The 18005-nt window shown below is 37.6% G+C and overlaps 1 protein-coding gene across 1 annotated transcript in view; it reads left to right on the top strand.

The window, feature by feature from the left end:
• The first annotated feature begins 227 nt into the window (after positions 1 to 227).
• The window catches only part of syndig1l (synapse differentiation inducing 1-like), a 53432-nt gene continuing 35654 nt past the window's right edge, over positions 228 to 18005 (top strand). The window contains exons 1-2 of the mRNA XM_067417473.1: positions 228 to 1008; positions 8467 to 9056. Coding sequence (XP_067273574.1) covers positions 8580 to 9056 — 477 coding nt within the window. The 5' untranslated portion in view covers positions 228 to 1008; positions 8467 to 8579. The remainder of the gene's footprint in view (positions 1009 to 8466; positions 9057 to 18005) is intronic.

Here is an 18005-nt window from a genome sequence, read left to right as displayed (position 1 = left end):
CCTGTTTATCTATGAATATAATCTCTATATAATACTTTTTTTCTTCTTGAGAAGTAGGCTTCTAATTGTTTAAGTCTTAGATACACAGCTCATAAGGGACATATGATGCTCCTTTTATTTGTAGAATGACCCTCCGTATCCCTCTACACTTATTTTACGTGGACACTCACCTAGTGAAATAAATACTTTGCTATAATATTTATCCTCACATCCCAAGCGGAGCTTCCCTCACGCTATGTGAAATCGATACAGAGCTCTAAGATCCTCGTCCCACGCAAACCTGCCGTATTATATTTTTTATTTCGGCTAAAGCAGAGTCAACGGAAACATTTCGACGCACTCAAAGATGGTACATTCGTGTCGTGTTTAGAGGGGCGCACAACTGAAAGTCCGTTCACTCTGTCACAGACAGCATTCTTGTTCTCGTAGTCATAACGAAACACATTGACTTCTATGGAATGGGAATTTACAGCTCCACACAGCAATAATACATGGTGTCTTTATGAATTCATACGGTAAAGCCAAGGGGACAGAGAAAGATTATGTTGCAAATGTTGTGTTTTTAAAGCTTCGCGCGGAGATTCGGACAAGAAAGTTCGGGTGGTCGTGAACAGCTCACAATTCAACTGAAAGATGCGCGCGGACTCGTAGTAGGCTATGAGGTGTGGTGTACAGTACGATTGTTTTAGAGCTTTACTGTGTTAGGCTACTGTCAGTAATTTTACCGGCTTTTCTTTTCTTTTCTTTTTTTAATCAGATATATTCTGTAGTCAAGTTGGATATCTGTTGCTCGAGAAATGACTCACGTTTAGCAGGTTCATTGTTTCGTTGCTCGTGTTCATCCTTAGAAATCAGTATTGTTGTTCACCGAGTTTACCGGCGCCTCACGGGCTTCGATGCGAGACTCGGATTCAAACCGTTTGACATTTCTGTGGAAAGCCAGTCGACTGCCAAATTGCTACTGAATCAAAACGAATGAGCCGGACACCTGGATTACCGAGTCGCAAGGTAAGACATGGACATTTCCGAAAAATGAGGATAAATATAGCCTAGCGCTTACATTCAAACTGCCTCGAGTAATTAACACATATATTCTGATGTAAATCATATGTTATAAATAGGTTACCTATGTTAATTGCTCATATGAGTTATACTGTAGCCAGCAAATATCTGAATTATAAGCCAGCCTTTGGCGAGAGTGTATTAGCTACAGTTTAAATACCTTTAAAAACAAAAGTAGCCTAGCCTGCATTTTATATTTTTGTCCGCCCCCGTGATTAAAAACTGTTATGTTATTTAAATTTCATAAGCATGCAGATATTTTATGTTGCGATAATGAGGCTATAATTATTGATATCTCAGTGAAATGTCAAAATAGTTTGACACGTTAGGCTACTTGTGTGCCTACTCTGTGCAGTACACTACAACGTCTAGTAGGCTACAGTTCACACGCATGTGTGTGCGTGTGTAATAAATTATATATATATAGAGCTGAATATATATATATATATATATATATATATATATATATATATATATATATATATATATATATATATATATATATATATATATTCAGCTCTCATTCTCTGTTAGTTGATTTGTAAATTCCCTCTGATTTACCCTTCATGGACAGGGTGCATGAGTCATGAGCCAGCTTGTATGACTATGAGTGAAACAACATCAACAGATAATTATAAATATGCAAATCAAATGAAAACTAGAGTACAAATAGCTTCTTCTTATTACAAGTCCACATTACTTTTTTCTTCTGTCCCTCTCTTGTACCAGCATTGTGCTCAGGGAGATTAAAGTGCATACATGAGTAGCAAAAGTTTCCATTAACCATTTTGCCCAACACATTAGCACTGCTAAATTGTTTTCAGCCTCTATCCTATTAGAATTCAGAAGGGCCGAGACTCATAAGGCTTAATTGACTAAGACGCTGGCATGGGATTTGATTGCACCTTAGCACAAGGAGGAAGGTGCTATAATCAATGAGGAATTAAAGCATGTTGCACCTCTCCCTGTTTTGGTTGCTTTACTGCTATTGAGATGGAGAAGATCTGTTATTCACATCTGGTTGAAGGACTGAACATGTACTCACTTAAAGCTCTTAAAAATAATTTAGCTACAATGGACATATTGATTTAAGTAAAAATCTATGAAGTGGTTGTTCATTTGTTCTGAGTTACTGCACCCTATGCATTAGTTATATTTGTCTCGCATGAAAGAGACAATATTTGCGTATTCATACTAATTACTGAGGAAACCGATGTTGTGACCCTCTTCATCAGCAACTTTTATGCTCAAGTTTAACCCTGTAGAGGCTAAACAAAAAATAAGTGCTTGTTTTTCTATTCATTTTTCAATTATAGGTGGATAAAAGGTCTGTGTTTCTGTATGTTGGTCTGATGCATATTTTGACTGACTGATGTGAATCTGTGTGGGCAGAATGGATTCTAATAGGGTTATTTACAGTCCTTTCAGTTCTGCTTGTTCTTAAAAAGTATTTTTTTTTAATCATACTGTTTATCTCTGCCTACATGTATACGGATGCTATTCAGACTCTTGTTTAGACCTGACCTTGACAAAGCATATTTAAACATTAAATAGGTGTTTCTATAGATGCACACACCACATCCATAACAAATAGCTAAATAGTGTTTGCCGTGATCACCATTTTAAAAGATGCTTCCAGTTTGAATGTCTTCTGAGCTTTAATATTAATCTATCCAACTTCATGTGATAAGGTTTCACACAAAACATTCAAGAAGCTTTAAAAGAAGATAGAAGAGAAATGCAAGTGTAAAAGCTTTAGTAGACACTTTTTTATCCTAAGCTGAATTGCTTCAGTCTAAATGATGAATTGAATCATGGGCAATTTTACTGTTCAATTGTTTCAACAGAGCAGTTCTGACAAATTATAGCTGCCGACTGTAGCTCTCTTCAGTGAAACTAGGCATAACTATGACATTGTCTACAATAATATTGTCATGTGAAATTGCGTGAAGAAAAATGTAAACGCTAAATGTCATCTTCAGTACAATTAAAAACTGAATCTGTTATTAAATTTGATCTTTGCTCTGCAAAACAAGTGGACACTCTTAACCAGTTGCTTTAAGGAGGATGATATATGTTGTTTTACGTTTATGTTGGATTAAAAGTCCAAAATGCTTATTTTATCAATGAAAGAGTCATTTACCACCAATTCAGACTAGCTGTAAACACATTTTCTGAACTCGCAGCTACAAGGCCTGTCTTGTTTTGACAAAAAAAGGCTTTAAAGAAATAGTTCACCCAAAAATGAAAATCAGCCCATGATTTACTCACCCTCATTCTAGGCGTATATGGCATTCTTCTTTCAGACGAATACAATCAGAGTCATATTAAAAAATGTCCTGGCTCTTCCATAAAAGTGCATCTATCTATCAGAAAAGTAATCCACATATCTCCGGTGGTGGTGGTGGTGGTATGGTGTTAATAAAGGTCTTCTGAAGCGATACAATGCATTTGTGTAATAAAAATATCCATATTAAAAACTTTACAAACTGTAATCTCTAACTTCCGCTAATTGTCGAACGTGCATTCATGAGAGGCTGGAATTCCAGGATATGACGTATAGCATATGTTCTGGGGACGAACGTGGAAGTGCAAAGGAGAGAGCAAAACTTGCTCGCAAGAACTAGCATATTCTTACCGGAGCGTCCTACGTCGCAACACCAGTCTCTTGTTACATTTTAATGAATTTTATGATAGATGGATGCACTTTTTTGGGCTTCAAAACAGAAACAGCCATTCACTGCCCATTATAAAGCTTGGACATTTTTTTTTATATAACTCTGATTGCTAAAAGAAGAATGTCATACACCTAGGATGACTTGAGGGTGAGTAAATCATGAGGTAATTTTCATTTTTGCGTGAACTATCCCTTTAAGGCCATGTGAAATTTCTCATTTCCAAGATCCCAACGGCAGTTAGAACCTGGGGGATTTTTTCTTTTCTGTTTTCATTTGCTAGGGTGGTGCAAACTATACACATGGAGTATCAGGAATGGAAATTAGGTCTGCTGTGACATCCTGCTGGCATTTGTTTATGCAATTTTAACATGGCCTCATTTTAATTATGAAAAACCACACTAAATAATGCTATCAGATTATTAATGAAAAAAAGAAAAAAATGTTATTTAATTAGAAAGCATAGTCACCATACATGATACAAACTATTTAATTGATTTTTAAATACATTTTATTTAAAGAGTATTTAATATATTGGAAATTTTTAATTTTTATTTTTCAATTATATCGACACATATATACTTAAAATACATAAAGACCCTAGCTGTTGTTTTGTTCTGTTTGACATTATACAACTTAATTGCTATTTTTGGGACCAGCTTTACATAACAAACCACTAATGCTGAGTCCATGCACACACTTCATTTGCTACCACTAGCCTCTTTCACCACAAATAGACCCTTGTTTTATATAGGCGGGTTGAGAAATGATGACTAGCATGGGAGAGGAAGCTAATGGATGTGAGGAATGGATCTGCGGCAGACACTTTGTTGAAGATGCAGTTCGAAACTGTCCATGAATCAATGCAGCGAGAGAGAAAGAGAGAGATTGACATTCAAACTAGGAAGGCTCCTAGAATAACTAATCATCAATCTATTCCCTAATTCATAATTTGATCTGTAGAGACTACAGCCTCTTTTCATTAGTTAGCTCTGATGGTGTAATATTATTGCACTGGGAGAATGTGCTCAGTAGATGCTGACTGTGTTGAAATGCGTATTGAGAATTGGGGAGCTCAAACAATCTTTCAAGCATGAAGTCAGCATTTCTTGATGCATGATCCTACATTTGACGGTCCGCGGAGGCATCGACACAATCAAATCAAAAGCTCTGACATAATCTGCTTTCTATCTGATTGTGTTGCTATTTTAATCACAGATTAATGAGGAGAAGGTAGGAGAGGGCACACCAACCACTGTGGCCACATTTCGTTTTATCCAATAAAAAGAGAGTTCTGACAGGATTTAGATCTGAGTACAATTGATGTGCTCAGTTAAAGAGCATCATAAACCTGCTGACTATTTAACTTCAAATCAGTCACACATTAAAGATACTGATACATATTAGTCTCAGCCTCAGACAGCACACCTACAGACCACCCACAGATAGGCTGATGCACATGGCACAACAAACTGGAACAGTTTTTCGATCTGGCCAGGGCTAATCTGACTTTACACCGCTCCTTGGAGTGAGGGCACAAAAGTATATTTTCATCACTCCACCATTATTCCAAGTTAAGTTGACAATGCCAGGTTAATGCAATGAGCAGTTTTTAGGAAAAACTAAAAAATGCTAAATACTAGTGACATCAAAACTTGAACAATACTTGTCAAGATAATTGTCACTAATAATTGATTGATTCTGTTTCAGCACAAATGTGTTTAGTAATCAGCAGCAGATGGTGAAAACACTGCCTCATCATAAATAGTCATCGGAAGCCAGAAACCAGCACAGCTTGCATGCTGCATGTCATGACAAACGCCAAAAAAAAAAAAAAAAAAACCTTATACATACACATAACATAATTTTAATTGTAGTGTCTTTTCTCTAACTGAACTAAATGCTTTTAATACTATAAAAAAAGGAGTGGAGGCAATGGTGAGGGCGGTGCTGCAGTGGGCAAAGTGATGTTACCGATGTTTCACCCGCTATATATAGGGGAGAGCGGGGCACAACTTTTTGACTTTCTCATTTTGGTAAATCCACTTGGGGTTTAGAGTATTACTTTTCCCCCATATTAATTCTACTCATGTTTAGTACAATTATGTGGTTTTGTTTCAGTAATACTGTACAGTGTATAGTTACAGTGTATAGTATAGTGTACAGTTTTTTTTCTTGATTTACCCCAAAAGAATGGAAGTGAAATGTGACATGCCCCATAGGTATGCTGTAACATGTGAGGGCACATTGTAACGTGACCAAATGGCCGCTTAAAATGTTACCTGATATAATAAAAAAAAATATCCACGACAAACTAAAACATTTTGTCAATAAAATACAATTATTAACTTTTTAAAGGGGGGGGGGGGGGTGAAATGCTGTTTCATGCATACTCAGCTTTTTACACTGTTAAAGACTTGGATTCCCATCCTAAACATAGACAAAGTTTCAAAAACTAATGTTGGACGTTTGATGGAGTATTTCTGTGTCAAAAATACTCCTTCCGGTTTCTCACAAGTTTCGGCGAGTTTTTTTCGAGTATGGGTCTACTTGACGTTAAATAGATCGGAAGGTCCTTGTATGGGTCGTACGGGCTCTTCTCCCGGTAGGGTGCGCGCGCGCGTAACTAGAGGGAGAGAGAGGAAATGCACGCCGTAAGCAGTCTCTCAGGTGCAGATCCAGTCGTCCGTGAACACTTATGACGCGCCGCGCTCCACTTTATTCCTATGGGTGACGTCGAGCGACTTCAACGCTTCAGTACAGCATTCCGGGAAGGCAGCGCTGCATTTGAACCGATTTGAACGCAGAAATGACGGGAAGCTTCAAGGCATCGCTTCAGTCGCGTCGCAAAGTGGATTTCCACGGTCACTGCTGTCACAGGACTTCACTAAATCATACCAAAGAAGTGTGTTTTTGACAGAGCGGTCCCAGCGATAAAGGTCCGGTCCTGCTTTGGAAGCAGCCGGTGAGTAAATCAACTTCAAATGTCTCTGCTATTGGCTACCGTCGCATGAGTAAACATCAGTAAACGATACGATCGCGTGCTTCGTCATTCAAATGCGCTAACGGTTACTCCATTGGTATTCTGTATAACACTAGTCTGACTCTGACGTGCAAAACCGTTTTGCTTGCTACCTCTAAGGTCTAGTCACATACAATAGTCCATAAACCGAATCATGTCCTCATAAACTGCGCGTAAAGACACACAAAGGCCCCTAAATACAGTACATACCACAGAGACGGACATCCTGATGTTGCCGTTTCTCCTGTTCAATTTATTTCAGCCTCAGATTTGATTGTGAATCATTATCTGTATTAGCTGAGATAGCGATGGGTTTCTCCACGCTTGAGGACATCACCGCTTTGTGCACATTCGTCATTCTTTAGCTCCGCCCACACGATACGCCTCCAGGCGCTCTGTTTTTTCCGGAAAGACTCGGTACAGCCTATATTTCTTTTATAAATATGATAAAACTAAAGACTTTTCGGAGATATGAAGGATGCAATACTACTCTATAGGTACTCAAGATTGACATGAGATTGACTGAAACTGAGTGTTTCACCCCCCTTTAAAAATAAAATAATGGCATTTTTATCATTAAAAATTTACAAATTTTTGAGTTTGAAAACAAACACATAGCTGAATACAGCTATATAGCATAGTTAAAAACAGAATAATAATGAATCATTTCTAAAGAATTCATAAAAGTATAGAATACTGTAGTTCTAATAAGGGCTCATTGCAACACAATGTTACAACACACACACACACACACACACACACACACACACACACACACACACACACACACACACACACACACACACACACACACACACACACACACACACACACACACACACACACACACACAACCTTACGATTGACACAGCTAGGTTTCTGATATATGTCTGAAATAATTTATATAAATTTTTATAGTTTTTCTTTACAACCATTTGTGGAGACTGACGTCCCATTATTACTTTTTCATGCCAGTCTATTTTTTTATTATTATTTTCTATTCTATTATTAGGTGATTATGTGAAATAAATAATTTCAGACACAGAATGACATAAAAGATTATGACAATAGAAAATAAAATAAAACTACAGTGTGGAGTGTGGACCAGAATGCCATTTGGTCAAAGGTCTGCCAAGACTAACTACATATTTCCCCTCCAATTCAATTCTGGATGGCCAGTTAGACATTTAGGATGGGTCATTAAGCATGTTTGGGATTGCCTTTGTAACAAAGATGTCTGCTTTACCTTCATGGCATATGAACTCTCAGGCATGCCCATTTGGCAGGGTTATCAGTGAGTGTCATGGGGCAGCAGAACGAAGTTAATTGAAATCTGCCTGGTAACCACATTTTACCAGCTAAGTGGAGAGGAATGGGACATGATGATTTTTTGTAAGTGTATAAAACATCAGAAAATCAGAGAGAAAAATGCTCTTTCTCAGACTGACTATGTACAGTCACTCACCACTTAGTTTCAATACTCTCCAATCCATAGTCCCATATAAGAGTCTTCACAGGTCAACTGTACTTTAAGCCACTCTTGGTGCCACAGACATCATTGTGTTAACTGCATGGATGCCTTCCCATTGCCCAGCACCTGTCCACCCTGGCAGTTCGGTCTTATTAAACTTTCCTCTGCATGTGCTCAATAGTCCATGTCTTTACCTCGCGCTCCCTCACTTCTCTCTCCTCTCACTCCTCCTACAGCTCACGGCCTATTGAACACATTAGCACCTGTCACATCAGTCCAGCCAAGGTCAACGCTCCGTCCCTTCATTCTCCATCCGGCTTTTAAACACCAGGCACTCTGCTTTTCAACAATGGAAAGCCTAAGTGAGCTTCAGAACCCTCTTCTAGATAAGAACAGCAAGCATATGGTTATGGCCGACTACGGTTATGGTGGCGACTTCCATAGCAACCAGTATCAGGAGAACATTATAAACTACTTTGTAACTGGTGGAGGAGGTGGAGGAGGAGGTGGCGGCGGAGGAGGCGTTGCGGTCTCAGGAGGGAATGGCAAGGCTAAAGCCCAGCTACTGGACGCCACCTCACTTCACCTGGCAGTGGAGGCCTTTTACAAGCCTAACTTCATCCTTTACAAGGACGACGTGAGCAGCAAGGGCAAGGATTACAAAAACGAGTGCTGTGAGACCACCTTCACAGAGAAGAAAGACAAGGACGTAGCGGTGGAGACCCCCAGTACAGAGGACCCGCAGGCTAAACTGCTGGACGAAAACGAGGTGAAAATCCAGACTGTGTCTTACGAGGTGGAGGAAGAGGAATATGTTGAATATGAGGTAAGTTTGCACTTAAAAGCACTTGAAAAGTTTCTTTGAAAAAGCTGAGCTGAACTCATGTTGTTTTGCCGGATGAATTAATTCATCAGGTCCTTGACAGGTAGCCTTAAAACATCGCAGCACAATTCTCCCAGGGAACACCAGTTTCCATCTATAGCCTGCACTACAATATAAGACCCTTTTTTGGAAAGGCTCCAGATTTCAAAAAGCTGTCCTTCAAAGGTTTAATTTTCTATTTGGAGGCTGAAATTGCTGTAAAACATCACGTTATGCTCTAGCAACATCTGCTGGCTCTATTGGATCATGTGTGACAACTACCACTTCAATTTCTCAGCTGATAGGCAGGGGCTAATGAGAGGGGTTGGGCAATGATCAGTGCTGCTGATAGGATGTAATAGTGCTGGATGGGGGTCTGTCACCCTTGAAGCTCAGTGAGAGCAATATGTATTCTGGTCATGTCCAGGATTCTGGGCCTTACAGCGTCTCTCAATGGATGTAGCTCCATGCTGGGCAGCACCGGTACTCGCTGCGGTTGCGTGATGATATTAAAGACATTCTCTGCGTGTGGGGGTCTGGACCTCTGCGGCCTATACTTGTGGTCTTCCTGACACTCCTAAAAACATAAACGACACATTTATCTGCATATAATGTGAACAAAACCAAACTGACTAAATTAAAAATAAAATTAAAAATACACATATAGGCAAAGGCTATATTTACCAATGTTATTAAACTATTAAAGGGGCCATGAACGGAGTAAAATAAATAAATAAATAAATTCCTTGAGCTTGACATTTATGTCATCATTTTATAAGAATATCCTGTAAGTTCCAGATCTGAAAACGTCCTTGTCCAAAAACAGCTTTTATTGTAACTAAGCCCAGAGAACGACTCATTGAGGAATGTGCATATGATAGATAGGTGAAAGACTGCCTCAGCAGAAGAAAATCAACACCTCAATCATTACAATTTTGACCCCGCCCACTGGCGTGTTAGTGAGATCATGAGGAGAGAAGAGTGATACAGGATCACTGGACCAAAAATAACATTACTATCCAAAGGATCTTAAAGGTGTCATGAACTGGCTTTTTACATTTTTTATTGTTGTCTGAAGTCAACTAATGATGTTTGTGTGGTTTTTACAAAAAAAAAAAACATAACATTCATAACTTATAAGTAATAGGCTATTTTCTACACTGGTTTTGAGACTGTCTCCTGAATGCTGGGTTTTGATAGGTGTTCCGCAATGGAGACTTGGAAGTAAACGCCCACAGCTAGGATTGGATAAGATCTGCATATTTAATGAGCTTCTGAGCTTCTTCTCAAATTCTGAGAATCTGGCCCTTTCAGTTCACGTGAGGGAGAAATTATTAAAGCGGAAGCTGCAAAGTTTCTCTCGACCACAGTAAACGTCTTTATCAAAAAAACACAATGATTTACTTCTCATCCACCCGGGAGTGATTGGAATATTATTTCTGTATTACATGGCCCGCACGATCGGTCGATATAAGTGCAAACACACAACACACACACACACACACACACACACACACACACACACACACACACACACACACACACACACACACACACACACACACACACACACACACACACACACACACACACACACACACACACACACACACACACACATGCGTGCCCAGATCAAGAAAGAATTTCTGCCGATGGAAGTACGCTTTGGTAGCCCATCTAAACCACATAGCCCCAGCAGTACTATTACACCTACATATAAAAAAGATGTTTTACTCACATAAGTTTGTTGCACCATTCCTGTCAGATCCAATATAGAAGGCACAACATTGTGTCTGCAAATCCAGTGAAAAAAATGAAGCAACACAAACGTTCTTCCCCACGTGAGCTGTAACTGCATTAAAAATAAATGAAGTATCACACATTCCTAATATTATGACCTGAAGGAAGCTTATGCAGCAACTGTGTTCTTCCACAATATCTTGCTATCTTCTTTCACATGTTTATTGCTGCTGGCTAGTGATCAGCTGAATTACACAGAATTACAGAATTCAGGGTTACTGAATTACACGTGCTGTAGAGGTGTGTTTCGTAGAGTGATGACGTAAGAATGAAGCCCACAATCTTTTTCTGGGCCTGGTGTCTATAAAAGCTTTTCTTTGACTAAAAAGGAAGTTTTCAGCTCTGAAATTTACAGGATAATCTTAAATTACCACAACCTTTTATATATATCAAAAGTTGATTTCTCAATTCATCACCCCTTTAATGCTAGTAATTGTTGAGCATTATTTATTTCTATTCAGTACATTTCACTGTGGATTCGCAGTTTTGCAAATTCACAAACTTTTACAATATGGACTCAACAGTAATGTGACAACATGCAAGTAACCGTTTTAATTCTAATGCCTGACCTGTGACTATTGATTTCTGATATGTAATTATTCGTGTTTAGTCAGATGTTCTGTGTGTATGTGTATGTGTCAGTAAATCAGACCAGTTATTAAACGGTCAACTTCACATTGTTTCTTTTAGTATGAAGAAAATTATCTATTATTTAAACTGTGATTAAATTATATATAGATCAAAGAAAGCTTCTTTTACAATTGCTGGAGCTGTCAATCTGAGTTCTGGACTCAATATAATATAATATAATCAACAAATATCTTATTTACATTGTGTTTGCACTGTTAGTTATGATGAATGAAAGCATTGCGTGCAGAAATCGAGTTGCATGTTCTTGTCATGAATATAATGCCATAGATCTAAAGATAATGTTATAATCAATACTTTTCACAATTAGTTAACCTTGAGAGACGTAATAGTAAAAAAAAATGTGCTAAAACTTTTTGAGATAGTTTCAAATGTAATACTATTTCATATTCAAAGACATTAGCCATATCAAGTTTCACAGCAGACATGCCTCTTTAAATTTACATTCAATCAATCAATCAATCAACTTTATTTATATAGCGCTTTTACAATCACGATTGTGTCAAAGCAGCTTCACAGTGTCAAACAGGATAATATTGCGACAAAATTAGATTTGGCTGTACAGTCGTACTGGAGAAAACAGTGATGTTATCAGCTTATTTTAATTTATCATATAGCGACAATGTTGGCAGATCAGTATTATAGTTTATAGAATTAAATAAGACCTAATTCATATATTTTATTTGTATAATAAGTTGAATAACTTTAATCATATTTTTAGTGTCCCCAACTGAGCAAGCCAAGCCAAAGGCGACAGTGGCAAGGAACCAAAACTCCATCGGGGCATGATGGAGAAAAATAAACCTTGGGAGAAACCAGACTCAGTCGGGGTGCCAGTTCTCCTCGGGCCTATTAACACACCATGTAAGATTATTATTCTGGCAACCTTACAGGTCGGAAATCATATTAGATCGGATTATTCAAAATTTTCAGGGTATCACGGAAGAATTATATTATATTATATATTACATTATAAGTGCACCCCTGGAATCAATGCAGCTCATGACCCCTTTAAAGTTTATTAAGTAAAATTTAAAGTAAAACATGCACAGTTAAATTTATTGACTGATGCTAGTAAATTTTCTACAAAATTATAGGCTACAGATTTCCCCTAAAAAAGAACAGATGTGAACGTAAATAAACAATATGAGTTTGAGTTATGGCAAGTAAAAGTTATTGCAGTGAGCATGTGTGAAATCAGAATGATTCATCTGAATGGCTAATGATTCATCAGGTGTCTTTATATCAGATAATAGGATATTCATTAGCATCCTTTGAGAAATATTTCTGCAGTGCATTGGTAACATCCCTGTGACATTGAGGCGTGTGTTTCTCATTTGTATTCTATAGCTTTAAGATCCCTCTGTTCTTCCTCTGTGGCAATGATAAAGTGAACCCAGGCGTTTGCCTCTAGAGACACCTCTGTTGTTCCCATTCTTGTTCTTTATTCTGAGTGTTGTGAAATACATTTTGTGTGTATAACTGTGCCTCAGTTGTTCCCACTCGTGGAGTGTGCACACACACACACACATCTGTCAGTGCTTCTCATTTGAGGGGGGGACTGACTACAGATCTTGGTTGGCCGATCTCCTCTAGTGGAAAAGAGCCACTAATGGTCCTAGCGTTTTTGTTTGGAAGTCACAGGATGTTATGAAAGCAGTATTTTATCTCCTTAAACTTCAATTCAATGACTTTTAAATCCAATTTAGTTCCTTCTCCTCAGATTGAATTGTATGTTGGAAAGAATGCACAAAGGATAAATTATCCAGAAAGGATTCAAAAAGAAATTGTTGCATCGCCTTGAATGGCGAAGGGTCTAAATGTCTTAATTGTGCATCTTAAGAGATTCTCATCAATGGATAATAACTTAAAATCCTCATGTGGCTTGTTTTAATGAAAAGATGATGATAATGATTATGTTGATGGAGATTGTCATGCTCATTAGCTCATATTGGTTTTAGATAAGCTGAATTTAAATGGTATAGAAATCTTTATTTTAAATGTAATCTCAAATTTTTTGTCAGATACCATACACATGCATTTCATATATTTTTGCACAATATATTGTATGTAATAATGGCTATGACCTAAAAATAATTGTCAGCTTATCAGCGTTGGGCAGAATATTAATATCGGTTTTAATATTGGCTTTAATTGCATAGCCACATGCTGAGACCAATGGAAGGCCTTGATGAGAAATGTCACTCACTTTTTAATAGAATTACAGATACACCAATATTAAACTTCTGTTTGTCTGATACTGTTCAATATTTATTTAAATTCAATGGATTATAGCTAATAAATTACATTAAAAACTAAAATTAAACAAGTAAATGTAGGCATTACAAAATTAAAATTTACAGTATGAAACTAATAGTATGATAATAAATAAATAATATTATAATAATGGATATTTATTTTTAGATGATAAAGAATACTTTTAACAGTGTTTTTAACTTGAAGTGAGCGTTAATGTTAGATAACAGCAATCTAAATCTAAAAATAGAAATGTAAAAATAAAATGTCAAACATATCAACCATATAATATTAACTTTTAAAAAACAACAAACAAACAAACAAACGAACAAACAAACAAACAAATAAATAAATAAATAAATAAATAAACAAACAAACAAACAAATAAACAAACAAACAAACAAACAAATAAATAAATAAATAAATAAATAAATAAATAAATAAATAAATAAATAAATAAATAAATAAATTCTAATACCAGCCGATAGCTAATATGATAACAATATATTGTGCATCCCTAGTGAGAAAATACCTTATTTTATAACTATTTGTAGTTCTGTATCATTAAAAGCTCTGTGTATCTGTGGAATTATTTCCATCACTGGGTTGTTTTATTCCAATTATGTACATGTTTCCAGTCTGATCAGTTGTAGATGCCCCGCTTGGTTTGCTAATGATCTAACAGCTGGAGTGCTCTTGATCATTGGAAATCTGTAGCATTGAACTTTATAGTCAATAATGTCATTTGTTTTCTTCACCACCCATTTGATAGCATATGCCATCACACACCATCTGTGTTACTATGCTGTCAATTTAATAAGTGTCTTTCAGCTGTTAGTGCATTATATATGGTCAAAGTTTTCAGAGAATATGCATGTGTCCACTTGATCAAACTTATAGAAAATCTAATAAATAGTGTATCTCTCAAATTCAATTTCCTGTGGAACACAGAAGGAGAACATTTCTCTTTCGAGAGCTGTATACCACCAAGTGCCACTGGGACACATTCCTGTCAGTTGTGGAGATGTTTAAATTTAATTGACTAGACATAGAAAACTTTTGCTTGAATGATTGACTGCAAAAAAAGAAAAGAAAAAAAAAGGCACTGGTTCAGTTGTATACTGTCAAACTGTCTTAATTTCTCCTTTTCTCCCTTGCAAACAAACTCTCACAACTGAAATGTGGCATCACAAATATGTCCTTTATGACAGGAAGAAAGACGAATAAGATCTTCAACCCCTAATCTTATTCCGCTGAAGCTTTGATGCACCTGCAGTTTCTTTCCAGCATGCCGGATGCCAGTCTCAAGATGAATTTCAGGGCCATGTCAAAACATCAGGCGCCGTTTTATATAAAGCTCCTTAATGCCATGCAAAAAAGCACACTTCACGAGCAAACTAAAATCCAATTCCTTGCTAAATTGATTCATCAAACACATAATGCAAAATTGCAAATATAACTTTGTGATTTCGAGACTTAGCTGGGAATCAGTTAAAAAAAGAAACTATATTAGAAACTATATATATAATATAAAATATGAGGTGAGCATAGATACATTTTTAAAATCTAAAATAGCTCATCTGAATTCTGTCGAAGGCATTCAGAATATGTGTGCTACTCAACTAATAGGTGCATTTTCATGGAGCTCTGTAATCAGTTAAAAAGTCCAATCCGAATGAAAATGCTCCATATAAAGACCTCAATCGGAATAAAAATGCCCAAATCGAATGAAATTGTAATCGGTTTGAGAGGGGTGGGATATTCCCTTTTCATTAACCTTTTCATGAACCGTTCAAATAAAAAATTTGACCATTGTCAATTACCCGATTACTTCTGTGCGTTGATGTGATGTGATATATAGCGCGCGCCTTCACCACTACTGAAGAGTGCGCGTCGCGCCGCTCACACTAGGCTATAATGTTGACAAGATTGGAAAGTTAATATTTCTAAGGGGTTAATTTTTTATTTCGTAAGAAGTTATGAAGATAATGTTGGAATAATGACACAGACATAGCCTGGCTACACTCTCTCATCTTGACAATGCCTGACAGAAGAATTTATTTTTCTGAGATGATTATTATACTTTACAACAAATAAATAGCTTTTAAAACTGTATAAGTCCTGGTGGCCATTGAGAGTTGCTATGGAGACCGGTAACTCATTCCAGCTGCTGTAGAGGACCATAGATAAGTATACATATCTATGGAGATGACAGGGTCGATATTTCTGATGTGCCAGACAAACTGTCACAACATGTCACGAAATGATTCCGACTGAAAGTCAGCGGTCTATGGTCAGCACACGTAAACCCCAGATCGGTTTAGACGTCTCTTGTAAATAGTCCACTGAATCTTTCAATCGGAATGACAAAAAGGTGTGCGTTTAGGCGGAACTCGAGAGTGGAAGAACTCCTACAGTAAACGAATTCTACTCTTGTCGAGGTTTCCATTGGGAAGCTTCTTAAAAATAAATTTTCCCTGAAGGAAACCCGGCTGCTTCTTAGCAGCATCCATGTTAGCACATATTTTCACAGTAGGCAAAGTGAAAGTAATCATAGCTTGCATAGTATAGACCCAGCTCCCAACCCAACTTCAAGAATAGTTTAATGGCGATATTTTTTTAAATCGCACAATAAGAGTCTCAAGTTAACGCAGCACGTTAATGCAGATAACGGCCCACCTCTAATTTGGGTACGGAAAGTATTCAGACCCTTTTACATTTTTTTATTCTTTGTTAGTCATTTGCTACAATCATTTAAGATCATTTTTTTTTCTCATTAATGTGCACACAGCACCCCATATTGACAGAAAAATAAAGATTTGTTGACAATTTTTCAGATTTATTAAAAAAGAAACACTGAAATATCACATGTTCCTAAATATTCAGACCCTTTGCTGTGACACCTTTGCTATATTTAACTCAGATGCTGTCCATTTATTGCCATCATCTTTGAGATGGTTCTACACCTTCATTTGAGTCCATCTGTGTTTGATTATACTGACTGGATTTGATAAGGAAAGCCACACACCTGTCTATATAAGACCTTACAGCTCACAGTGCATGCCAGAGCAAATGAGAATCATAAGGTAAAAATAAATGCCTGAAGAGCTCAGAGAATTGTGGCAAGGGACATATCGGGCCATGGTTACAAAAAAAATCTGCTGCACTAAAGGTTCCTAAAAGCACAGTGACCTGCATAATCCTTGAATGGAAGATGTTTGGGAAGACCAGAACCATTCCTAGAGCTAGCTGTCCGGCCAAACTGAGCTATTGGGTGAGAAGAGCCTTGGTGAGAAAGGTAAAGAAGAACCCAAAGATCACTGTGGCTGAGCTCCAGAGATGCAGTCGGGAGATGGGAAAAAATTGTAGAAAGTCAACCATCACTGCAGCATCCACCATTCGGGGATTTATGGCAGAGTTGCCCGACGGAAGCCTCTCCTCAGTGCAAGACACATGGAAGTTTGCTAAAAAAAAACACCCAAAGGACTCCAAGATGTTGAGAAATAAGATTCTCTGGTCTGATGAGACCAAGATAGAACTTTTTTGCCTTAATTCTAAGCAGTATATGTGGAGAAAAATATCACCTGTCCAATACAGCCCCAAAAGTGAAGCATGGTGGTGGCAGCATCATGCTGTGGGGGTGTTTTTCAGCTGCAGGGACAGAACGACTGGTTGCAGTTGAGGGACTGATGAATGCGGCCAAGTACAGGGTCTAAGCCACACCAGGGTCCATGTCCGGTGCCTTGGCACGGGCCTGGCCCACCATCCCTCCCCCAAGTCCGCCCCCCCAAGACTTTCATTGATGTTTTGTTTATGTATGGGCGTCAGGGGCCGGCTATAGAGGGGGGGATCTGTCATAGAGTGTTTTGGTGTAGGTTCATGTTTCATGTTTTTAGGTTTTCATGTTCACTGTCAGGTTTTTTCATGTGTTCCCTGGTCATGTGATTATGCCCTCATGTGTTCCTGTGTCATGTTGTCATTGGTTTATGGGTTAATCATTGTTCACAGGTTTCCCTTGTCTTGTCATTAGCCCTTGTGTATTTAAGCCCTGATGTTTGCCATAGTCTTTGTCAGTAATTGTCTGTGTAACCTGTTGGTGGTGTGTTTGCTTTCAAATAAAGTTTATGTCAAGTTTATGTCAAGTCTTTTGTTTATGTTTGGATTTAAGTTTGTATTAATAAAGTAACTGCACTTGGGTTCATCCAAACC

This window comes from Pseudorasbora parva, chromosome 15, assembly GCF_024679245.1.
Source record: "Pseudorasbora parva isolate DD20220531a chromosome 15, ASM2467924v1, whole genome shotgun sequence".
Classification (NCBI taxonomy): domain Eukaryota; kingdom Metazoa; phylum Chordata; class Actinopteri; order Cypriniformes; family Gobionidae; genus Pseudorasbora; species Pseudorasbora parva.
This window is presented reverse-complemented; position numbering and strand designations above follow the sequence as displayed.